We start from the raw sequence: 26,288 nt of genomic DNA, 5'->3' as shown, positions 1-26,288 counted from the left end.
ACAGCTGGCCTCACATGGGCTGCAGCACGGGCTGCAGGGGAATCTCTGCTCTGGCACCTGGAGCACCTCCTCTGCCTCCTTCTCTCACCTGGGTGTCTGCAGGGCTGTTTCTCTCACACATTCTCACTCCTCTCTCCAGCTGAAGTTGCTGTTGTGCAGCTTTTTTTCTCCCTCTTAAATAAGTTATCCCAGACGAGCTGCCACTGGCACTGGTGGGCTCTCCCTGGGCCAGCAGCTGGACTATCTTGGAGCTTGCTGTCATTGGCTGTATCAGATATAGAAGCAGCTTCTAGCAGCTCCTCACAGAAGCCACCTCTGGTAGCCCAACCGCTACCAAAACTTTGCCACTCAAACCCAATACAACAGTTTTCTAGTTTTCATTGATAACACTATTCATGACAGTTTATGTGAATTAGGCAGTACAATAAACTTTCCACTAATATCCACAATCTACACTGTTTGGTTACATGTACTACAGCTGTCAGTGGAGAAAAAAGTAATCTTTTCCTACTTACTCTTAAGAAATATGTTTGGATATTTGGTTCTCCCTTTTCCAGAAGAATAAAGGTTATTGCTCTCCTAATCTAATCTTTAAAAAGAGCTTCCGGCTGTCCTTCTTAAATTTAAATTTTCTCTGTTTAAATTACATTTTGCTCTTCCTGAACATACCAAGTCCTGCATTAAGGATCAGTGATTCCAATTCTAAATTTTGCCTGAAAGAGAATACTTTATATCATTTTCTCATATTCAACCTCCATATAAAATACGCTCTTACTGAAGTTCTTGTTATGGTAAAAGAAAAACATTTAAGAATGCTTTCAAAGTATTCCAAAGTGTAACCAAATAACCACAAGAAGAGTAATTCAAGTTACCCTTTTAGAACACACATTACACTTATGTGCAATTTTTTTCCCCTATGCTACAAAGGGATACAGCTATTTACAACAACTGCTGCATGAACAAATCTGCAAATCCTAGAATCATAGACACTTATGATCATCAGCTCCAACCACAGCCTAACTCTAGCACTAAACCGTGTCCCAAAGTGCGTCGTCTATACATCTTTTAAACACCTCCAGGGATGGTGACTCCACCACTCTACTGGGCAGCCTGTTCCACTGCTTCACACCCCTTGCCATAAAGAATTTTTTCCTACTATCCAATCTAAACCTCTCCTTGCACAACTTCAGGACATTTCTTCTCATCATCATTCCTTCACCCTCCATGGTACAACCTCCTTTCAGGTAGTTGTAGAGAGTGATAAGATCTCCCCTCAGCCTCCTTTTCTCCAGGCTAAACAGCCCCAGTTCCCTCAGCCGCTCCTCACAGGACTTGTTCTCCAGACCCCTCACCAGCTTCGCTGCCCTTCTCTGAACTCTCTCTAGTACCTCAATGTCTTTCTTGTAGTGAGTGGCCCAAAACCAAACACAGGATTCAAGGCAGGGCCTCACCAGTGCCAGGTACAGGGGATTACGATCACTTTCGTGGTCCTGCTGGCCACACTGTTTCTGATATAAGCTAGGATGCTGTTGGCCTTCTTGGCCACCTCACACACTGCTGGCTAATGTTCAATCAACACCACAGGATGCTCTCCCACCAGGCATTTTTCCAGCCGCTCTTCCCCAAGCTTACAGCATTGCACAGGGTTGTTGTAACCCAACTGCAGGACCCAGCACTTGGCCTTGTTAAACCTCACACAACTGGCCTCAGCCCAATGATCCAGCCAGTCCAGATCTACCTGTAGAGCCTTACTACCCTCCAGCAGATCAATACTCCCACCCAACTTGGTGTCATCTGCAAACTTAGTCCCCTCATCCAGATTATTGACAAAGATATTAAACAGAACTGGCCCCAATACTGAACCCTGGGGAACACCACTCGTGGCCGGCTGCCAACTGGATTTTACTCCATTCACAGTCCTTTGCGCCCAGCCAGCCAGCCAGTTCTTTATCCAGCAAAGCATACACATAAGCAGCCAGTTTCTCCAGAGTACAAACCGCAGCACTCTGACATGGAATAAACTCATGTAGGTCACCAGAAGACATGATTTCCAGGAATCACACCAAAATAAATCAACAACAACAACAACAAATCCAACCAACCAACCAACCAAAAAAAAAAAACCAACGCTGCCAGGTAAATTGTACATTTTTTGTCATCTTTTGTGACAGTGTTTCCTCCCTAGCCAAAATTACGCATTTTTCAGGTCTGCCTCCACGTCTTCTTTAAAAAGTACCTACAACCTGTTTTTCAGAAGCTGGCAGTGGTAGATATTTAAGAACTTAGAAGTAGAGACTCGTCATGCCAAATGCAGTGTTATACAATAAGAGATGCCACAACAAAAAGCACCAGCCAGAACTGAACTCAGATTCAACTCAGAAATAAGAAAGTGTGTTAAGCAGTGTTTCAGAACCAGAATAAACTCCTGCAAAAGAAAAAGGGTTCTCACTCCCCTGTTGTTTGTGAATTGTGACTCAGTATCTTTCTGGAATATGTATGTTACTAAATCACAAGAATTTTATGTCAGTGCAAAGTTTTTACTAGGCTAACACAATATTGTAAACATAAAAATGCTTTATTTTCCCTCACAGTCAAGGCACACACGTAATTTGGGACACTGGGGACACCAGTTCCTGGTATTTGGGCTTAATTGATTGTTACTTCGTATCTTCATATGGAAGACAGCATACTTTAAAAATGACCCAAGCACAACAAAGCTGCATATTGCCAGAACCAGATTCAGGTTGTCCTGCCCTGCCACTCATCGCAGTGCTAAAAAACCCCAAAATTAAACCTCTCTGTTTCAATAGAGAATGTCTCTAAAGTAGCTGGTATTTGTTGACTGGCAATGAGAAGTGCTTGTGAAACTACAATGCCACGTTTATATTTTTATTTACTTATATTAAGTTTTCGATTACTTTTCCTCAAGTTCATAACGCGCCCAACGTGCGTTTTACCTCCCGGGTGCCACGGCACTGTCGGTGACCCACGAGGGCACCCTGCGCCCAGCTTCCAGCCTGAGTCACAGCAAACACCGCAGCTGCTCAGCCGCACCTCCAGCCTTGCCTGAAACGCCCCAGTTCCGACCCAGAAAACAGACAGACGGTGAAGAGGAGCCAAAAGCAGCCCTGTGGGGCGGCCCGCCCACCTCACACACCTGCACGGTACCAGCGCGCTGGGGCGGGGCCAGCGCGCTGGGGCGGGGCGGTGGCCGTGCCGCGGCGGAAGCGGTGCCCTGTGAGGCGGGCGGGGCTGCCGTTGCTAGGCGGAAGTGCGGCGGCGGGCGGCAGTTGGGGTTTAAAGGCTCCGAGGCGGTAAAGCGGCGGTCGGTGGCGGCAGAACGGCAGTGGGGTTGCTTGGGCTTCAGGTGCGTCCTTCGCTCCGCTTCGGGAGCGGCTGCGCTTCCTGACCCCGCAGCAGCCGCCCGGCGGAGCGAGGAGATGGTCTCCAGAGCCGCCGATCGGCTGCTGATAGTCGTCTCCGTTCTGGAAGGTAAACGGGGGGATGGGGGTCCGGCCTCCTGCTGCTAGGGGTCGTCGCCTCTGTCCTGGACGGACAATGAGTGGTGGTCGCTGCCTCTGGATGTGTTTTATCTGATGGAGTGAGCGGGATAAGCCAAGCTGTACGTAATAAGCTGGTTATATTAGGAAAGCTATAGACATACATATGTTAAAGCCAGGTAGCCTATCCCCAGTTTGTTTCTGGAGATATTTGCCCAAGCAGTTATTGAAAAGGAATGATGAAAGGGCCCTTCATTTCCCGAAAAAGAATTCCGTCTTTTAGCCTGGGAAATCTCGCCTGGCCGGCGGTGTCTTTCAGGCCCTGGCTCACTGCTGTTCCCCGCGGATGCGGGATCATTTGCTGCCGCCTCTTCGGCATCCAGCCCGTGTGCGGGCACAGGCAGCCCCGCGTCGCCTCTGCCCTCTCCGGCTGCCGGCGACGACGTCGCTGGCTGCCTGCGTGTGGGGTCTTTTCAGCCGGGCCACTCTTCAAGAGAGCTTTGGCCCAAAACAGTGGAGTCCGGCCGATGTCTTATGATGATCAGGATCCTTTCTTAGCAATCTACTGCAACCTTTTTTTAGTGTTGACGCGAATACCTGGCTAATCATCCTTAATCAAGTAGTTTTTCAGATTACTGAGGTGTAATTAGTGTGTGTGAATGCTTTCTCTTAGTCAAGTAAATCCTCTTATCTCTCTGCCCGTTATTGTAGTTTACCAAGGTAGTTTTAAGATAAGATACTCTCCTCCAACATGCATGTAGCCCCTCCCCACACTCTGGTACATGTGCATTTTAAAAGTGTTCATTTTGTCATTTAAATTATTAATCGGAATATGAGGTGATGCTGAACCCAGGACAAATCCTGTACAACACTGGGCACTTTTCTAATCTAGTAATTTTTTTTTTTTTTTTTCCCAGCAACAGGCAGTTGGAAAAACACTTTTCACTGCTTTCATTGGATTGTGTTTTGCTGCTTTGATATGGGACAGTGATAAAATCTGCAGTAGAGGCAAAACATTCAATCTCTGTCTCACCTGTTCACTTATTCTATTCCAAATCATAGATTTCTCAAAATTAAATCATCCTAGTAATCTCCTTTCTTTCTTTGTTAGTTAATGTCTTTCTGGATGCTTCACAAGTAGTTTATTTCATGTTATTTTTGTTTTTCTGCATGTGGAAAGACTTTTTTAATATGAAGAACATAGGTTTAGAGTAGGCACAGGGAAAATGATATGGGAAATGTATTTTTATATAATTGGTTTATGGCATAAAGCTGAGCTCTCACTCTTTTTTTGTGATGGTGTGTGGCAATTACACTCTTTTACAGGGCGCTATTTTCCAAAACGACCCAAGCATATGCTTATAGTTGAAGCAAAGTTTGATGGTGAACAGCTGGCTACCGATCCTGTAGAGCATACCGATCAGCCAGAATTTGCTACGGAATTGGCTTGGGAACTTGATAGGAAAGCACTTCATCAGCACAGGTAACGTTAAAAAGTGAAGTCTAATTTGTAAATCAATTTTAATTTTCTTGTTTTTTTTTACAGCTACTGAAGTACAATTTTTGTGTTACTGTCATCTGATTTTTTTTTTATTTTTTTTTTTAGAAACTTTCTTCTAGCTGTACACTGATCTACCATAATGTTGCCACAATGAGCAAAAGTAGTATGTGGCAAGATAAGTGATGTTTAAAACTTAAAAAGGTTATGTTTTTATACTACTGAAAAAACCCCAAGAGTTTACAGCAAGTTAATAATGATATAGGCCATGTATTGGATTTAAGATTTCTTATGTATCCTGTGACACACAATTCATTTCAAGCCTGAAAAGCCCAGTGTCAGAAGAGCTGAGAAAGTTAATAAGATTTCCATAACTGTCATTTGGTTTTGACTGACAGATTACAGCATTACCTCTGTATTTTCAAATATATTAAAAAGGCCATATTATTTTTGATTTTTAATGAGAGAAAAATACATTATGATAGACACCTTATCTATGCATCTAAGTATAGTTAGGTGCTTTGCAAAAAAATTTATTGCATAAGTCATTCTTTTTAGCTACCCTCATAAATGAAATTCCAGTTTCATGTAAGGTGCAGTGCTTATTGCTTGTACATGGATGAGATTGAATTTATTAGTCACTAATGTCTTTTTAATTGCACTTGGGACTCTGTGAGACTCCAATGTACTCTTCTTACAAAATTAATCCACTTGTTAGTTCTCTCACTTAGTGATGAAATTTTGGTACTTTCAATATAAACTCAGTTTCTCAACGGCTAAAATTAGTTACATAACAAATCTTGTATCATTGGTCTGCTTGAAACTTATGAATTATTTTTGTGAACTGACTGCAGGGATAACTTTTACACTTTGGATTTCAACTGAGTTATTCTTTCAGGCTGCAGCGTACGCCTATCAAACTTCAGTGTTTTGCATTGGATACTGTAACTTCAGCTAAAGAGAATATAGGCTATATTGTACTTGATTTAAGGGCTGTGCAGGAAAATAAACAGGTATGTTATTGGGTATAAAGCTTTAAAAAATTTGCATTTTGACAACAGTACTGTTACAGATAGAATTTGTATTAAAGCACAGCCAAAACTTTTTTTTAGAGGAGAAACATCTTGACTCCTAAAAGAACATGGACAAATTAAAATGCTTTTGTACTAATCTTGCACTTCTGAATTTGAGAACTAGAATATTTGTAGGGCAATACTTTTAAGCAATTTTATGAATCGATGGGATTGTCCACGCAATTGGTATTGAGCAATTTGAGCCTCCATCATGAGTCTCAAGATGTTGTTTTAATAGGACTCTGTGGAAGATGTTAGGCAGTTACAAGTTAAAGCCACATAACACAGCATAGAGTAAACAAAATGCAATTGTTTTATATAAATTTAATTAATCAGTTGTGTTGTGCTTGATCAAAACATAACTCTGATATGGGTCATAACAGGACTTTGTCTTATTTTGACATCAAACTTTTTAAGAATTTGTGAACCATGTAACTTACCATGCACTTTCAGTTTGGAACTAGAAGATTTTATCTTCTAATCAAAGATGTATAGCATATTTTTCCTGCTAACTTGTTTACTGTACAAATCAGGGGAAAGTGTTCATCTGGTCTTCCAGGAATCATTCTATAAAAACATTTAATATAATAGTGCACTCAAATCAGAATAGACTTTTGGAAATAAAAACCAAGGTATATTTTTGTAGGTGATAAAGTAGAAATGCTAGAGCACATATATTTTTTTCTTAACAATATTATATTCTTTTCCTGATTTTTTTTAATGCTTTTTTCAAATTTTTGTTTTTAATTATATAGACACCAAAATGGTATCCTCTGCTTAGTAACAAGTACACTAAATTTAAATCTGAAATACAAGTAGGTGTTGTGTTGGAGACTGATTCAAAAGCAATGGTTGATGGTTTTAAAGCAAAGGAGGCACCCCCTAGAGAAGGGAAGGGTAAGTAACATAATGTCTCTCACTTGGAATTAAAAATGTTTCTGTGCTAGATGAACATACCACTGTTGCAAATGAGTTGTTTTGCATATCAAGAGAATTTTAATTTCATAGTATTTCCAATGCAAATCCTTTACAGCTGATTAATGTACCTTGTAGTAATAACTTTACAAGGATTCTTTATTGTGGTAACAGTATGACTTTCAGGTGGACAGTGTCATGAACCAACTGGCCTTTAAAAGAAGAATCGAGGACTCATTTTTTACTCCTCTGGCCATTTTACCCATATTTCAGGGCTTTAAAAAATCTGTAATAGAAGAAATAAGAAAGGAGCTTCTTTACAGAATGCATTTTCAGTAGTTTGATGTTGGAATTGCAAAGTAGTACCATATTTCATTTGTTGGGTAGGCTGCTTCTCTTTTCTGATAGGTTTTTCACCTAATCTGTATCATTCACTACTTAAATAATTTTCTACTGATAAGTTTTTTTTTTAGTAACATCTACTTTAACTGTTGGGACTCATTCAATTTCTGGATTCCCTTGTACATACAAAAGTGATTAGTGAAATTTACCAGAACTCAAATATTAATGATAGTAGGTGACTTTATGTGCAGTGCTTTTCAATTAGTTTTTGTATCTGGAATTTTTTTTAATGCAAGTTAGTAGTTTAGAAAACAAAACCAACCTTTAGAAATTTGATCAAAAGACTTCTAAATCAAAACCAGATTTACCCCTCCCCTCATTCCCCATCCAAAAGCCTATCTACTTCATTTCTAAAAACAGACACTGTTACAACTCGCGGATTTTCTCCTAGTTATCTTATGATACTCTGTTTTCTTGCCCCAAGGGTAGCTTTTCCCTAATTCTAAATTTGTCATCTGCTTGTCATGATCTGTGGCTGTAGTTTTGTAAAAACGAAGTGGTCAGTGGCAGTAAGTGTTTTTTAAGGTTTCTGTCCCAAACTTTGACTTGACTACATTACAAAAGTGATTAAGGCAGCATTGAAGTTCCAGTGTAATAATTTAGCTTACACCGTTCTTTCAGGCTCACAACAAAGCACAGGAATTTTGCATTCTGTAAAGCTTGTAAAGGAGGCAAGGAACTAGTGTAAATAATTTATTAAGATGCACTTCCCTTTTGATCTTTCTGCCCAAAAGTACTCCCACTCCTGCTGACACTGGCAGAAAATACAATAAATCCCTTCTGCCTTCACCCAGCACTGTCTTCCACTTCTAATTGATTCAATCATGTTTGGTTGCTTTTCCCATTCTTCTGTCATCTCAAGATTAGTCAATACCATATTTAGGCAATGGAGGAAAACAAAAGTATAGATTTTTGCAGATTTAAAGTTAATGTTCCAAGCACTGGGTATGGCAAAACTAGACTACCCAGTACTCAGATAGTTAAGGAGATGTTTTCATTTTAGGATTCATGCACTGTGATTTTGGGGTTTCTCTGGTGGGGTATTTTGGTTTTTTTCCCTTCATTGACCGAAGTGGTCTAATGTTTCCAGTGTTTGAAATGGAGCTGTGTGATTGTTACTATTTGGTGTAACTTGAGGTGCTTTGAAATGTATTGAATTACTGGCACTGTACAGTAGAAACTAGTAAACCAGAATACACTGTTTTATGCACTTAAGACTTTAGGTGAAAAATATATAAATGAAACATTCCACAGGTCTGTGGAATGAGACATCATACTTCTTTCAACAGTTGAACAGATTGTCATATGCAGTTAGTCTTTCAATTCTTTAAAGAGTAAAATAAAGACATGATAGAATCCAACATAATGAAATAAAGTTTGGGTCACTGTAATGTTACTCACTGTAATATTAAATAAAAATAGGCACTAGCATTCTGTCTAGCATAATGTTCAAAATAACATCTATGGCCCCTGAATAGAAATTAATTTCCAGGTTTTTTTTGGTAGCTATAGCTAAGTATACTTAGGGACTATTTTATTTTGAAATGCTTTGGAACTAGGCATCAGTATCTTTGCTTATTGTAAGATTCCTGCAGTGATTAATAAGCTCACAAGTTACTTACAATTTTTTTTTTCTTCTCTCTTAGCACCTGCCCTTCTTTCTGCACTAGACTCTAAAAGTATTGTACCAGTCTTGAATGAAGAAGAGGGCTATCATCAAATTGGACCAGCAGAGTATTGCAGAGACTACTTTGTCTTGTCTGTAACTATTGCATTTGCCACACAGTTGGAACAGGTTTGTTTCCTTGCTATGTGTAATTCTTAAGCATTACTATCCTATGTTTGTATTTTCACCCTCTCATTTATTTCTAGTTAGGATTTTTTTATTGTCTTGTAAGTTTATTGCAATAAATAGGCTTGTTCTGTAATGAAATAATACAATATACATTAATTTTAATTTTGAAACTTTATGTAATATTTGCATGTCAAATTACAGGTGAAAGATCAGCATTCTTTTGGAGCACTAAAATTGTGTTTACTTTAAATGAAGCACTTTTATGAAATGTATACCTTTATATTACAATGTAGTATTAGAAGTAGGTGTATGGATAATATCAGTCTTACTGAAGTTCAAACAACATGAAATACCTTTCAAATCCATAAGATATATGAAACAGTAGAGTTTGTGTTGCCTAAGGGAAGGACTTAGTAGCTAGGGTGAAGTGCCATGCTTATGTGATTATTTCAGCTTTAGACCTTGGGTACTGTGTTTACACTGTGCTATACCACACTGGTACACATTGTCTGATTTAAAAATAGAGTTATGCCTGAGTTACTGTGAAAGTAATGACTCCAGGCTGACATGATTTTAATTGATCTATAGCTCATGGTGTATGATGAACTCTGTTCAGTCTTTTCACCTTTTCTTCTGAGAAAATAATTTTCCATGTCAGAATTATAGGGCTTTGTAAAGTAAATTTACTGTGATCGCTCTGGGGTAGCATGTGGCTTTTTAGGCATTGAACTCACAGTTGCAGTGACTACAGGCTGAGGTACCTGTTTCTCGCTGTTCCAGTGTTTTATTCAATTGCCTATGTTATTATATAACTCAGTACCTAATCTGCATTGTTTGTTTACACTGTAAATATTTTGTGGAAGCACTGCTCATTTCTGAATATTTAAGCAATGCCTGACATTATTGAATATATCATGTCAGTTACAGTCCTTGGTGCTGATAAATCGTAAAGTTAGATCAAAATGGGTCACTTTGGAAGTTATTGGTATACTTCTAAAGAAGGGTTTGTTTGTTTGTTTTTAATTCAGTTTAAGTATCAAAGTTTTTATTTTATAAGTGTAGCGGAAGCTAGGATTTAGGTCAGCTGCTCAGTAGTTTGAGATCACTTTAAGCTGTTTGATTTCTGAGCTAATGCTTAAGGATTACTGTAACTGTACATTAATGAAAGAGATACGTTCTTCTCTGCATCTTTTTTAGTTAGTTCCTAGTACTATGAAACTTCCTGAACGGCAGCCCGAGTTTTTTTTCTACTATTCATTACTGGGAAATGATGTCACAAATGAACCTTTCACTGATTTAATTAATCCAAACTTTGAGCCAGAAAGAGCTTCAGTTCGAATACGTAGTACAGCTGATGTCCTTCAAGTTTATCTTTGTGCACAGTCAAAGTTGCAGGTAAGCTGATTCTTCTCAAGTGTGAATGAAAATAAATAATGAAAATAGATAAATAGAATATGGCTCAGGCTGGAACTGGAAAGCATTTTTCTTCACAAAACTAGATTGTATTACAGTATTTTATCTCAAATATAAGTTGATTCTCATGTTGATAGGAGGGAAACCTTAGAAGCAAGTTTCCCAGTTCAGATGGAGTGCAGTCTCTTTAGTATGGTTACCACAGAAAGCTGTGTTACACATTATGATAAAAGGTATTATGGAAACATGATATTACAAAGAGTTAATGTGGCATTCTCAAGAGCTTTGAACTCTGGGACTTACTCTGCAATCAGACCATCTGTAACCCACAATCCTGCTTGTGCTGCTTGTGATAACCTCACCCACACCAGCTGGTCACACTTGCCTAAAATCACTGTCCTCAGCACTCTTTTTGAATAATAAAGGGGGTCTGGCTTTTTTCCTGCTCTGTAACCAAAGGCTATTCTTAAATATACTACAATGCTATTTGGGCTGTTATGGGGTATTGCTTATCTTTAGCTATGCCTTTAAAGTGGGCCATGGTTTAGTGGTTGAGTTGCCAGTGTTAGGTTTACAGTTGGACTCAATGACCTTAAGGGTCTTTTCCAACCTAAATGAGTCTATGATTCTGAATATTGGGTAGCACTGAAATGGTTTATGGTGATCTGTGTCTGGCTGACACTTAAATCATTGTAAAACAAGATAATTTGGTTGAGGGTAGTATAGGGTTTCTAGTAACATGGCAGGTAAATAAGACAGTGGTAGTTATGCAAAGTAAGTGTTTGATCTGGACTCTTTTGAACTTGTTTCTCTACATTTGTACAGACCATTCTAGTTTTGTTACCCAGGTTAGTTTAAAAATATTTCTGGTTAAATCTTAAATTGTTCAGATTTTTTTGTCTCAACTTTAAATATTTTTCCTGTGACAGCTTTTGGACAAACGTATGCACTGATGTGTTTGGAATTTAATCTGTCTATGGTCCTGAAACTAAGTATTTAATGTAGCATATATTATGTATATGTGCACATGCAGGGACTTATGCATGTTTTCATCATGTTAAAGAATGACTTTTTGAACAAGAGTTGTCTTGAAGTCAGATCCACATCTGGTTTATGGTTTTCTTTCCGACTTCTCACTCAGCTTCTTAACATTTAGGATATAGGATCAGAGCACTGTATTCTGATCCTTAGTGTATATATATATAATTTTTTTTTTCTACAAAAATGAAGGTTTTTGTTGTAAAAGGTGCCAGCTGCCAGACAAGGGTGGGTGTGTATGTGTATATATATGTGTATTTTGTATGATAGTATTGGTATATATGTGTATGTGCATATATATACACACCTAGGCCTATATTTTGGCAGTTGACACCTTTTAGCATTGAAGTCTTCATTAAGTGTAATAAATATTAAGGATCAATATACAGTGTTCCGACTGTCTAAAACAGAATTGAAGTGACTCTTACTTGGGAAAGAGCAAGTTGGTATGTAAGTTTCAAAAAGTAATGCTTACTGAGGAAAATAAATTACACTAGAGTGTGTTGGGTTTTTTTAAGAACCATTTCTTACTTGGGTGGAAGATATTAAGTATTATCATAAATTAGTATAGAAAGTAGTATTAGAAAGTATTATTATACTAAGCTGTGGAAGGAAGAAGGATTTGAGTCAAGTTTTGAAAAAGGGAAAATGATTCTTGGCAGGAATTAAGAACAGTTATTTAATTTCAAAAATCCTTGCTATTTAAGTGGTGTCTAAATGTATACACAAAGGCTGAGCTTTCAAGTAACTTTTTTTCTTTACGTTGCAGTCACGTATTTTATATGCCTATTCAATAAGGGTAAGAATCTGTGCTATGTTTAGAAGTCACAGGCTATTGAATCTTTCAGAAGGGATAATATGACACATCCTCAGAAGGGCAGTGCAGGGATCTGCTGCTGTGCTAGCACTGGGCAATTCCTACCTGCTCAATACTGAAATTTCATAGCTGTTTTCATATTGCTCAAAACACTTGTTCTCAGCATAGAGGGACTAGACTAGGGATGATCAGTTTACTAAAGATAGCATAGATATAACAAATTAGAGGGTGAACAGACAGCTTGAGTGGAAACGTACATGGCAGTTACTTTCTAGCACTCTTGTATGTACACAGATCCACCTTTGCTGTGGGGACCAGTCTCTTGGAAGCACTGAAATACCACTTTCTGGACTACTGAAGAAAGGAAATGTGGAGATTGATCAGCACCCTGTGGCAATAGAAGGAGCATTTGTCCTCGTTCCACCCAATAAAGCTAAACAGAAACTGCCACAGTTGCCTCTGGATATGGCTCCTACTGTTGGGGTATCTGTAATTCTGCAAAGGGAGAGCACGATTGCCCAGGTATAGCTTACTTATTTATTGTTGGTTTAGACACTGTTGCACAGTTTAATGTTAAAATACAGTATTTCTAGGTCATATTTGAAGATGTAAAAGAAAACTGGAAAGAAAAATTTGCTTTATGTGTGTAATCCTTTTATTGCTTTACTTTTCTATGTCAGAAAAATAATCTCAAACTATAAAAGTGTTGTAGACAGAATTTCAGTATAAGCCATCATCAACAAGACAACTGTTTCACTTTACTCAGCCTTTGATTCCCTTAAATGCTCAAGTGGAACCCAAACAACCACAGGAGAAAGTTCTTTCACCTATTAGTGGAAAAAAAGAGGGCCTGCAGCAAAGATCCCAGAACGTCCCATCCCAAGATGACTGCTCTTCTTCAACAGAAGATGAAGCAACAGAAAGTGAAGTGGAAAGTCTTAAGTTTGAAAAAAGCATGAAGCCAAAGCAAAATGGTATGTGGTATACAGTTTTTTTCCTCAGTTGTCAAGTATGGTCTTCTGTCACGTACTACCCACTTATGGTGATATATTTCAGGCAAGTAATAATTATTTCCATAGAACAAATAATAAAAGGAGAAAAAAATGTGATTTGAACATGGTGGTTGTTGACAAACCTTGCAAGAGCCAGATTGGGGATTTCATATTGTGTAGTTTACAAGTGATACTGATGGTCATCAGCTTGAGAAATAATACCAGACATGTTTAGAATTCCCTGAATTTGGGATTGGGAAGGTTCATTACAAGAGCCTTGAAGAAGCTGACTTGCAGAAGGAATGTGGGATTTTTGCTGTTTATAAGGAATTGACTATGTAGATAATAAATTGTGAAAAGAAACTTTCATACTATACAGATTTCTGGGCAACACCAAGTATCTGGTTTTCTTGTTTGTTTATTTTTACACTATCCTTTTGTAGGGACATGGTAGCCTGCATAGCCTTCTATTACTTCCCTTGATTTGTTTTTGTTTTGGGGACTGGGTTGGTGAAAAGCTAAAGAACAAGAAATGAGAGAGGAAGAAATACTATAATGATAGAGTAAAGCTCAGAATAAAGCATATTAGTTTGCCAAACATTACTAAATATACATCTTCTTAAGAGATGATTATGAATAAGCTGAATGATTATTTTTCTGATTTGTATTACTGTTTTTTTTGAGATTGGTCCTAAAGACAGCCAGTTCTGTAGAGGAAAATCTGTGTCTTAGGATTTGCTCTCAGGATTTGTCTGCTAATCCTAACTGATCTTAACTGAGCAAGGATTAAGTCCTTTATGTGGAATGTATCAAGAATAAGCATTGTGAACCCAGCAGCTGGTTTAAATCAGCAGTTAAGAAATCTAGGATTGTGCTTTTTTTATTCATAGTAATAATAAGTTTACAATTCTCCATTTTGGTAAGGTGTAAAAATATATCATTTCACGTTTCTCTTTCAGGGCTGGTGACTGAGTCTTGCCAAGAGGTTAACAAGTATACTGAAGAGCTTCCAGTTTTTAAATCACAGAGCACAGCAAAGACACCTCTGTCAGATCTGCAAAATTCCAGTAATGTACAGTTTATCTAATTTAGTACATTGAATGAAACTTGAGTATGTTAGCAACTTAAATTAATTTTAACAGTAGGCTGATTTTTTTTGTACTCTTGTCTGTCACAGCCTTAAACTCCTAATCAATCTTTCATTGCATCAAGCAATCTAGTTACCCTTTATCTGAATCACTGAAAATTATTTCATTACTATGTTGTGCTAACTAGCTGATATTGAAGTATTATTATTTTTTCTTCTTTATATTGTGACTGTTAATGCAAATAAAACACTCAAAAACAAGCAGGAAAAATAGTCAATGCTAGCAATGATGTATTTTTAAAAGTATCAAAGATGGAAACACTTCAGGTAACTATGAAGAAAGAGAATCAGAACAACTAGCACTTGAAGAAGGTAGTTGTGTTGATCTCTGACAGTTTCTTTGCCTTTTTTCTGTTTTACTATCTGGACACCTTGTTTGTAAAACTTGTAGTTTGACCTTTTACACTTAGAGAGCAGTATTGGGTTCCAGTGTAAGGACTTGAGAAGCCTTGATGCAATTGGACAGGCACTCACTGTAGCTTCTGCTTCCTAAATTGTTAAATATATGTCATGGTAGTTGGGTTCTGATCAAAAGGCATAAACAAATGTGCTTTACAGAACTAGCTAGAGCATTTTGGTTTATTTCAATTGTTAAACGTCAGCTTCGAACCAGTAGTTGATGCTGTCTTACAGGACCACTGTAACTGACTTGATGCTCTGTCTCTTTCAGCCCCAAAGTAAAGAGGTTATGTAATTCAAAGCAAACCAAGTTACTGCAAATGTGTGGTTTTTTGTTTTTGTGTTTTGTTTGGTTTTGGTTTGGGGTTTTTTTTTTTTGGTTTGGGTTTTTTTTTTTGTTTGTTTGGGTTTTTTTTTTTTGTTTTTGTTTTTTTTTTGTGTTTGTTGTTGTTAGCCCCCCTCTTCTGCATGCTCTCAAGTTGGCTAGGAACAATTCTGTGTACTTTTGAAACTGAAGTATTATAGCAGCCTTTGGAGGCATTTGATATCTTGGGTCTTTGTGTAAACTTCTCTTCCCTGAGAAACTTACATAGCTCTGAAGATTAATTAAAAGGAAAAAATATTACAGTATCCGTTAAGACTTAAAGCATGTTGGGTTTGGTGTTTTTTCTTTGGAAGCAGTAACTTACAAACAGAATAGCTAATTTTCATAACATTGGCTTATATTACAAGGAATTTAAATCTCTTTGGCTAGCAACCTATCTGTACTTGCATTTAAAATGTGAGACTTGTCTTTAATATATTTTGTTATTTGTGGCAGAAGAAATTACTAAAAATACTTCTGTGTTTTCAGCTCATAAGGGTCCAGTAGCTGCATCTCAGCCCAACCCTGTGGGTGCATCCAGCTCTTCTGAGCCTGTGTCAGCACAGAAAATTGTCATTCCAGCAGCCTCTCACCATTTTTGCTTTTCAATAGACTTGCGAAGTATCCGTGGTCTGGAAGTTGGTTTTCCAATACATTGCATCTTAAGGTACAACTTAGTTTTGTTCATCTTATTCTTGGTGATAATGGTACCTTTCTTTTTAATGCAAAGCCTTCATAAGCTGAATGATTGGTAGCAGTGTGCTGTCTGATGCCTTTTACCTTTACGTAGCTGATTTTCAGTAGCAGAATACTTTGAAATGTTCATCTGGTTCATCACTAAAATTCTGACCATTACAGCATTACAGATATTTAACACTTCACCTGCACTGTAATTTGTATAAAATCTCATCTCAATATCTGAGCTCAGACAATGCAGATCATAATTCAGTCCTTAGAGAAAAGGAGGATTGTTTGTCTCTTTACTTTCTGGCTACTTTCCCAGCTGATCAAATAAGTGATTTCTGTAGCTTTCCATGTCTCCATCAAGAACTCCTTCTAGCATTTTACTAGGAGACAGATGACCTGGTTTGTGTGTGATAGTGAATCTAAAGTAAGCACATTCCAATCTTAAAGTGAAGAAATGTTGTAGTAAATCCATTATCATTCTGAGAGGTAATATCAGGGTTTTTTTTGTAGTCATTGCATAGAAGAAGTAAAGCTTAGTAGGGAGAAGTAGCATATTTTGTTACATTAAAAGACAAGATTTTTGGATACATGAGTTTTGTGCTTGGAGTGGAAGTAGAAAACTAGCAGTGCTGGTTTGGAACAATTCCTTAGAGATTAGTTTGTTGCTGATGTCAATGTGAAAGAAAATATGAGAGCACTTTTGGAGGAAAGCAGATGTTAGCTAAGAGGTGAATGCTACGTTAGAAGAATAACAACTAAAAAGATGAAGGACCAATTAAATGTGAGGATATTGAAACTGGTATCTGTCTGCATGTTGGGTGTTAGGGTTTTTCTTAACATTGCCAGTGAGGAGAGAAGCTTTTTTTTTTTTCTGTCAACTTGTTTTGTTTTAGTTTTTCCCTAGTGTTTTAAGGTAAAGATTTAATAGATACAGTGAGATTTTTTTTTTTTAAGAAAATAAAAATCCTGCTTTGTGGAATTTTAGTTATTAATGACATATGTATATTCAGTGGTTCATAGCAGTTTTTACAGTTTGCTGTCTAGTTTTCATTAGGGCCATTGCACATGATGAAGCCATCCTTAAATGGTGATTTGGTTTGAGAGTTGAGTATTTTTGGCTGTGGAAGTGCATGTGCATTTGCTTTACATTTGTTGTGATAGTTTGGTTCAATACAGTTTTAACTGGTCACTGGGAAGTCTATTTGTGTTAATGATTGTTGGAGTTTAATCTTTGATTGAACTAGGATGAAAAGGCAGGGTTGGAGTGGAGTATTTTAGAACACAACTGATACAGATTGCATAATTAATGGTTTTCTGTATAGTCTATATGATTAAATAGTATGTGGAAAACAACACACAATAAATGGAATTTTGTCACATAAAAGCTTTTTCACATAACGTTCCAAAAACGAATGCTTCAGTGAGAACACGTTTTGCTGTTTCATGCACTTCAGTTTTTACAGTTAGTTATGAATATGGCAAGAAACTGAAGAGGAGAAACATCCAAACACAGAATGCTAAGAAAAGTTACAGGGTAAAAAAATTGCATTTTCACTGTATACACCTGGAGCATTATTTCATTCAAGTTTAAACAAACTCTTCAACTGTTTGTGCAGAACTATTTAAAGTATGGAATTTTATGAGTGGCAGCATTTGATGTAGCATTTATTTTATTAGTAACTTAGCTGGCAGCTGGCATCATCAATTCGAGCAAAGCTCAAGAGATTCTTAGCCTCCCCTTTGTAGTTTATCATACACTGAATTGTGTCAGTAGAGTAGTACAGGTCTCTTTGTAAATCATGTTGGTAAAATGGTTCATCTTTTCATGAATCGAACCGTTGGAATTAAAAATTAAATACTTCAAAAGTGACAGAAATTTTCAAATGGTTCTGACATTGTATATATATATATATATGTATACTTAGTTATGAATTATTACATGTTAGACCAGGCTTAGCTGTAAATACAGTTATGTGTTCTCAAGTAGCCATCTGCATCTGAATATAATATTTCTTTCTCTTATTTCTCTGCTTTCTTTATATAAAAATTGCGTAATTTTAATGAAATTTGAATTGATAGTGTTGTGAACATATAGGTTATTAAAGCTCTTTTGTCAAAATAACAGGAAATATAAATGAAGCTGGATCAGTGCTTAAGTAAAAGTTGTCTAAATGGGTTTTCTTGTAGAAGGTATATGAAAAAAATATTGATTTATTAAATTATTATTTGCTTGACTTTGTTATTGTTTCTGTTAGGTACTCGTATCCATTTTTTGGCAGCGCAGCGCCTATTATGACAAGCCCGCCTGTAGAAGTCAGAAAGAACATGGAAGTCTTTCTTCCACAGTCCTACTGTGCATTTGACTTTGCAACCATACCTCATCAGCTTCAAGATACATTCTTCAGGTGATAACTTGCATTCTTTTTACCTTAATTACACTTTCTCTATTTTTTTGTTGTAAATGCAGTCACAAGTTCAAATGTTTTACTTAAGATCATTAGTTTGAGAATTTTGCAAAGATTCCATGTGTTAATGCCAACATGTATTTAATACACTGCCTTTCCAGTTTCTCTATTACTTACATTTAAAGTCAAGGACTATAAAATTCTTGTTTTTCTCTTGAGTACGTATGCATGGATCATTGCATACAGAAACAAGTGCTGTTGTAAGTTGTTAAAGGTTGATAGCATTGTTTTAACAGAGCATTACTTCAAGTGAAGTAGGTAAGTTTTTCTTTTTAATGCACAATGACTATTGGATATCTTTCAACATACAACAAGTATGTAGGAAGTACAGTGTTGAGGGCTATGACACAATTTTCCCAGTAGTTCCACTAGTTTACAATAACTGGTTAAGATGTGAAATAAAGAACCATCAAAACAGTGGCATTTTTTTTAAAGAATAGGTGGAGGAGCTGTATTCTGTGAGTGGCAGTGACTAAAATTTATTTATAAATGAAGATGACCTAGGTCTCTTAAGATTATTCAGTCCATTACTTTCACTGCAGCGTTGTTCTTTCTAATAATTTGAGACATGGATGATAATCTGACGAAAGTGAGTAAGTGATAGAGAAGATACAAAGTCAGTCTCATTGCTCTGTGAGTGAGGGGCATCCAACTGTGTGACAAATGTGACCATCACTGATGTGGGAAGTTACTTGAGAAAATGACTGCATGTTCTACAGAAGAATAGGAATGCTTTGTCTTTTGTATTGATGCCTGACAGTAAAATCACTTCTTTATTTCAGATTACCTCTGCTGGTTGAATTGTGGCACAAGGATAAAACAGCTAAAGACTTACTTCTAGGGGTGGCGAGACTTCAGCTTTCAAATGTTTTGGCTTCAGAAAAAACCCGGTTCTTGGGTGGTAATGGTGAACAATGCTGGCGTCAGACTTGTAATGAAACAGTCAGTGTCACAGCAGCAGAAGGGTAAAACTATTAAAAAAATGACTTCTTCTGTAGCAAATTTTGAAGAACTGTTTGCTTAGTATTTCCCTGAGAAGGGGCAAACTCTTCCTGTTTACCTCTTTGAGTAGGTAAACCAGGTGCAGAGTACTGCAGTATGGGGGTGGAAGTAGGCATCCAAGAGATTAAAAGTTAAATTTCCACAGGCATATTGTGCAATCCCGCACCATTACCAAGGTCATCATAATTAACCTTCATATAATCACAATCTTGGGTAAGCTTCACAGACAGATTAAAGAAATAAATAATTGGAAAAAATGTTACTGAGACACTTCTTCAAGTTACTTAACAATTACAAAAAACTCATATTTCAAAAAACAGTTAAGAATTTGTCCACAATATTCTTTTTGATGCAAGTGACTTAGTGAAAGTTAAGAGGACAGATATATCCATAAAGTGAAGAGGTTTCCTGTTTCAGGATTATTCCCTGTGATAATAGCAGGGGTTTGAGCTTGTGTACATCAGGAGAAGAAGCAGTGTTATTAGTTAATATTCTGTCTGAAGATAGATGTTCATTTACATAGAGGGCTGATGTTCTTTTTTTATGTAGATGAAGAAACTTAACTTATAGTTACTTCTGTCCTGTGTCCTTGTTGAAGATGTAAACTGTGCTAGCAATCAGTGTCTAGACCCTCATCTTTTTCTGTGTCATAATGGAACTCGATTATGCCTTTGGAAATAAATGTAATCTCGGTTAAGACCGAGGTAAATTTTAAACCTCTAGTCCCACAGATAATTAAAAAGTGCTATATTTGACACACAGGAAGCTTCAGGTTACTGACACAAAGACTGATATCCCCACTTCCTCCCAAATTGAAAGAAAATTGACTTGGTTTAAATTTTTTGGTGTGAAAGCCAGCACAGCCTGATTTGTGGAGAGCTACTTTGTGATCCTACTGTACATTAAGGTTCACACTTTCACCAATAATGTTTGTTAAAATGAAACCTAGTTTTGCACAGAATAACCACCAGATGGCATTCTAAAAATGTAATCAGGTATCTGGATATTACTGTGCTAATACCTTGCTGGCTTTGGTGTTGTTGCTGAAACATTCTTTTTACACTGATATGTTGAACTGACTTAATTACACAGATTTCTGAGGTCAACTACCTTGAATTTTGTTTTGTTTTTTAATCAATGACTGGTAGAAAGTTATCAGAATTTAATACAGTAATTTATGTTAACTTATGTGAAGTACGAATGTTTGTAGTTTGGTTTTTTTTTTCCATTGCAAATAACTCTAGAAGATTTCAGCATTGTAAAAATACTTTACAGAATTTCTGTGGAAACCACAGACATGGTTAATTCCTGCAGCTTTTGCTTGCAAATTGCTTGATTATTAATTCTGCAGCTTCCAGGCTTCCATAACTGAAATGATAGTTTTGTTTCTGGCCAAGTATGGGTGTACACTGCAGTGTACTTTCATGTTCAACTGGTGATAACTTTCAGTTACATGACTTACGTGGATTCTTTCTCTTGATATCTTTTTGTGCAGAAAACTACCTTTGTTTACTACAGATGAGACAGGCAGAGACAAACTCTTCTACTTAAGCAGAAACTGCAACTAATTTCAAATGAATTTATTAAAGTATCTGTTATCTAGCCATTTTTTCACTGTACAAGAGCAGGTAGATATTTAACTTCTAATGGAATCAAAGCTGTCAGTTTTCTGAGCTGTGGGGTTTTTTTGTAATCTAAGGATGGCCTACCACACATGATATTTTAAGTGACTTCTTATACTGTGGATAGCTGGAAAGTTACTCTTAACATTTAGAAAAGCAAGACTAATGAAGTTCATGGAGTATCTTAGAACAAAGTCAGCAGCAATACCTGTATTCAACAGATATTTGTTAAAAAGATTTAAAACTGCAGGTACAACTTTAACATTCTCTTGTTACAGATACATGTTGATTTATAGCAAGCTGTTAGTTAAATAGCTTCCCAATGACAAGTTATCTGCTAAAGTCAGAAAAATTATTGTAGATCTGTAAATCAATCCTTAAGTTAAAACATTATACATGGGAGAACATGTTTGGGCTCTTGTGTAGTCAGCTGTTAGTCTCTGAACTTACATGGAACCTTTTTGCACTTCAACTTTGCTGTTTCATGTGTGTCTTACATTTTACTTTCTTTGGTTTTAAGACTTTTTTTCATTAAAATAATATTCTATTGCTGTTTATAGGTCAGGCAACAGAGTAGCAGAGCTTTCATATGCTATCACTTTGGAAGACTATGGGCTTGTGAAAATGCAAGAAGTTCTGGTGTCAGATTCTTCTCAAGTAAATGTTACATAAATCTTACCCTTTTTCCTTTGAACACTGTGAAAAGTTACATTTCCCATTAAAAATCTACTGTTATTGTATCAGTGTGTAGGTGCTGGTCAACAACGGCATGTCCCTCCCATTCAGCCTCGTTGTGCCCCAGAAAACCATCCAGAACCTCGAGAAACTCTTGAATACAAAGCAGCATTGGAGTTAGAAATGTGGAAGGAAATGCAGGAGGACATTTTTGAAAATCAGGTTTTTAGTCTTTCTGTCTGTTTTCTAAACTGCATGACTACCAGCAGAATTGATCAGAGAAATATTAACTGCATCTTTCTTAAACTTTGCCAGTGTTTCAAACTAAATTTTACTCATATAGAATATTGAAACTTCAGATGTCACAAATATCCTCCATACTCTCATGAAATAAGTTTAATAAGTTTAATTCTTTTCTGTACAGTGACTGAAGTAGTGAAATACAGAATACTCCACAATTTCTCCTTACTTTTTATGAAGAACAGTAGATACTTGAGGTTCAGATTATTTATGTTAAATATTAACACTGCATTTATTTTCAGTCAAAATCCGTTACTGTTTCTACTCTTGAAGTCGTTCTACTGTTGAAGTCATGTTAAGTGTTTGTAGAGTTGCATGCTTCTTTTCAAGAGATACTGAGAATCTAGTATTTACTTGTTACAATATTTTTCTCAAACTTGGGCTACCTTTTCATTTTGTGCTCAAGGGTAAGACATTTCTTTCACTGTCAGAATCATAGCTTGAGTTATATGAATCAGTGTACAAAACTTAGTTTTTAATTATTTTGCTTCAAGACTTAGTTCTGCCAGTGCTCTCTCCTTTAAAGTTGCACTTCCAACAATATTGGTTTGTTTTTCTGGTTTGGGTTTTTTGTTTGTTTATTTTGGTTTGGGTTTGTTGTTTTTTTTTAAGCTTAAAAAGAAGGAAATGGCTCATATGCAAGCACTTGCAGAAGAATGGAAGAAAAGAGATAGAGAGAGAGAAGCATTAGTGCAGAAAAAGGTAAGACTCATTCTTACACTTGCTGAAAATCTCATTATAAATCTTATATCACTATAAAATTTGAACAATACTTCATAACTATCAAATAGAACAAGGGGCCTGTGGTTAGTCTTCACACCTGCTGGTATGCATGTATGTAGTCTAAAGCAGTACAAAAAAAAATAAAAGTAGCCCTTAATCATGGCGTACTTGTTAGAAATCCTTTAAATTAGTTTGCTGTCTTTGGTGGTTTTTTAACTTTGTCTTTCACTTGCTTGGTCAAAAAGCACTTCTACAGCCCAGCTGTGCATGGTAACCTGTTAGCCTTCATTATGTTAGAAAGAAAGGCTCTCTATCATTAATTCTTCATTAAGAGCTGGAATTGTGTGTTACATGTAAAGTTCCAAACAAAAATTGTCAGTATTTTATACAATTGCAAGAGTAAATTCTCTGCCTGCCTAAAACATTATTTCTGTTTCAAGAGAAAACCAAGCCTTTGTTCTTTTAGGTAACAGAATATACTGTTTTGGAAGAACAACTTCAGAAAACTCTGAGAGATCTGGATAAGCGAGAAAGACAGCTTTTTAGTGCTGAATCAGAGGTAAAAAAATGGTCATTTTAAACACAGAAATAACTCTTGCTGTTTCTAAGGTTTGAGATTTCATAGAGACAGTTTTGACCTGTGTGTAAGAACTGAAATAACTTAATCCATAGTGGTACATAGAGGAGCACTAAGAATTCAAGCTAAGTTTCGTTACAGCTATACTTTTTTGCTGAAATACAAATTCAGTTAACTTTTAAATAGGTTACTAGAATTACAGAACTGTACATGTTCTATTCTTAACAGAACTAGTATTGGTGTAGACATTTATGTAACACTAGCATATCTCCGTTTTACGTTTAGTGCTGTCAGGTGAACACTGTACTTGTTTGCAAGAATGCCTTACTTCAAACAGTAATTACTAGATTAACCATTGAAATAGGAGGTGACAAGGACTGCAGGAGGGAAACTGCAGTTGTACAGGTTTTGTTATCCAGCAATTTGGTAGAGTCCTTTTTTTTTCTGTTTTTTTGGTGTTTTTTTTTTTTTTTTAAGGTGACAGGGCCAAAGAAGATGTAGGAGAAACTAGTAGGTACCACTGTTTCTAGGACTCGCTGAACACCCTCAAGATGAGGAAGTGGGGTGTGGCTCCTCAGGGAAGCTAGTTGTATGAAAAGAGAACATAAACTGCCTATTTTTGTACTTTGGAATGAACTCAATACATTGGAGTGAGCATTAAATCTCACAGTGATTTAGCAGTGCACAGCTCAGATTAATCTTTTTATCACATTGGTCCCTCCTGTGGTTGTGAACAAAGTTAAGAAAGTTCCCAACACAGGGACTGGTTGAGCCTGTGTCTTGGTCTGTACTCAGGCTGTCTGTACCACTCAAGATGCAGTTTGTGCTGCAAATAGTGTCTGACTTTAACATCTATGCAAAAAATCTGGTGATTAAGTTTGGCCAAATGCATTTCAGTCTGAGTATAAGTATTTATTTTGAATCTCATACACGTTTGTCTCAAAACTTTCTGTAAATTTAGCGACATACTGACTTCAGGGTTTAGAGATAACAAAAATCAGTGGATTCCAAAAGTGTCTAGACAAAATGATGTAGGATTCATTTTGCAATTACACAGTTTGAGAAATGGGCTGTTGGGGGAGGTTTCTGTTCAGCTAGCAGTTATCTGGGCCAGTGAAGTCTTTCTTTAGAAAGTTTGAGTATGTCAAGGACTTATGTTCCTGTTTAGTTCAATCAGAAATTCTTTCAGTATGCTCAGTTTGAAGAATGCAGTCTTGCAGATCTTAAGACATCTTGGCTGTAGCTGTGACTTCACTGTTTCTGCAGTAAAGGGGTATATTTAGATTTTCGTTTGTGGTAGAAAGGTGGATATATTGCCTTTATCACTCCCATATAAGAAAGTACAGTTGAGATACAGATTGATGTTTTTAAAACAGTCAAGGAAGGGTATATTTGTAGCCCAAATACAGTGGTTTGCAGGTCATTAGTTAAACTGAAAGGCAATAAAAGAGTACATGGCAAACATATATATAACAATTTTTTTTCTGTCATGAACAGTAGTAACAGCTGTAAGAAAGGCTCTTAGAATAAAGCTTTTGCACCTATGGTTTAATACAAATGTCTCATTTTTAAGCTTCAAAGAGTAAAGAAGGAGTTGCAAGCAGAGCATGAACGAAATCTGCAGGAGCTACAGGATTCTGTGCGGCGAGCCAGAGAAGAATGTGCACACCAGGTTGAGCTAGAAAGGTCAAAAATCAAACAGCTGGAAGAAGACAAACTTCACTTACAGCAGCAGGTAAGTACACTTAAATGTTCTGCCTCAATTATTTACTTATTGAAGTAAGCATTTTTTTTAAATTAGTATACTAAATTGAGCAATGAGTTTGAGGCAAGTCTATTCCGGCAACTTTGTAATAAACTTTTTATCTCTGTGGTTCAGTGGGCTACCTGCTGGGATCCATCTCTGTCAGTCTTGCTCAGTAGTAGGGCCAATTTTCAATGCAGTGGTAATATATTATTTTTTTAATACTGAAAATCAATCTGCAATTACAAGTATACACTACATATAGAACCTGAACAGCAGTATGTATTTCAGTAACTAAATAACTTAGCAATTAACATGTAGCAAAATATTTAGGTAGCTTGACTATGCAGTTTGTTTTATTCTTTCAATTGCAAAAGGGTATTTCTGTTATCCTTATTGGGGTGGGGGAGGAATTATCTTGTTATTGTGATATTCTATTCTGAAAGTAGTAGTTTCGATAAACTAAGAAAATTTTGACTGCATTCTTTTGTAAGCTAGCTTTTGCACTAATGACAAGGTTAGTCTAGCTATTTTTCTTGACTGTTAAAACATACTGTAAAATTTTAAAAGTTAGTAGTAGCTATTTTGAGCAGTTACAGTATTAGAGATTTCATTTGTTGTTAAGTAAATTACATCTTAACATGTGAATGTTTTTCAAAGTACTTGGTTTATGTAGATGAATTACTTCGGTGTGTTTCATTTCTGATATCTGGTAGTCATAATCCCAAAACAGCTCTGACTGTTGAAGAACTGTATCAGCCAAATGCATATTTTTGTATTAGGAAGAGTCGTGCTGGGGTTTCATGGCTTACTAGTTCAATATTAAATACTGGTATTAACCTACTTTTCATGTCAGCATATGTTGATTACAGTACAGTACTTTTAAAATATAGCTAATACAAAAAGTGCTGCTAATCTTGGATATTCTACTGAACAATCATTGAGATTAGCAGTTTCAAACTGCAGAATGCAATCCACTTCAAAGTAGTAAGTGGATCACTTCTGTGTTGTACATGTGGGGAAGCTACCAGTTTTGTACTGGTCCAGACAAAATAACCAATAGTTCTTCAGGCTCAGACAACCCAATGCCACCACATAGGAGTCATCTTTCAAATTCATTCTTTTGACTCACTCTTGTTA

At 36.7% G+C, this 26,288-nt stretch overlaps 1 protein-coding gene across 1 annotated transcript in view; it reads left to right on the top strand.

Annotated features, from left to right (window-relative positions):
* The first annotated feature begins 3,291 nt into the window (after positions 1 to 3,291).
* The window catches only part of CEP120 (centrosomal protein 120), a 39,796-nt gene continuing 16,799 nt past the window's right edge, over positions 3,292 to 26,288 (top strand). The window contains exons 1-17 of the mRNA XM_082075183.1: positions 3,292 to 3,492; positions 4,827 to 4,983; positions 5,897 to 6,011; positions 6,827 to 6,968; positions 9,035 to 9,183; positions 10,381 to 10,578; positions 12,746 to 12,973; positions 13,218 to 13,425; positions 14,403 to 14,510; positions 15,843 to 16,020; positions 18,296 to 18,445; positions 19,288 to 19,470; positions 21,690 to 21,786; positions 21,874 to 22,026; positions 22,717 to 22,806; positions 23,294 to 23,386; positions 24,978 to 25,139. Coding sequence (XP_081931309.1) covers positions 3,441 to 3,492; positions 4,827 to 4,983; positions 5,897 to 6,011; positions 6,827 to 6,968; positions 9,035 to 9,183; positions 10,381 to 10,578; positions 12,746 to 12,973; positions 13,218 to 13,425; positions 14,403 to 14,510; positions 15,843 to 16,020; positions 18,296 to 18,445; positions 19,288 to 19,470; positions 21,690 to 21,786; positions 21,874 to 22,026; positions 22,717 to 22,806; positions 23,294 to 23,386; positions 24,978 to 25,139 — 2,463 coding nt within the window. The 5' untranslated portion in view covers positions 3,292 to 3,440. The remainder of the gene's footprint in view (positions 3,493 to 4,826; positions 4,984 to 5,896; positions 6,012 to 6,826; positions 6,969 to 9,034; positions 9,184 to 10,380; positions 10,579 to 12,745; positions 12,974 to 13,217; positions 13,426 to 14,402; positions 14,511 to 15,842; positions 16,021 to 18,295; positions 18,446 to 19,287; positions 19,471 to 21,689; positions 21,787 to 21,873; positions 22,027 to 22,716; positions 22,807 to 23,293; positions 23,387 to 24,977; positions 25,140 to 26,288) is intronic.

The sequence above is a fragment of the Streptopelia decaocto genome (assembly GCF_964273445.1).
Source record: "Streptopelia decaocto genome assembly, chromosome: Z".
NCBI classification, from domain to species: Eukaryota; Metazoa; Chordata; class Aves; order Columbiformes; family Columbidae; genus Streptopelia; species Streptopelia decaocto.
The sequence above is the reverse complement of the archived record's forward strand: the minus strand, read 5'-3'. Positions and strand labels throughout refer to the sequence as shown.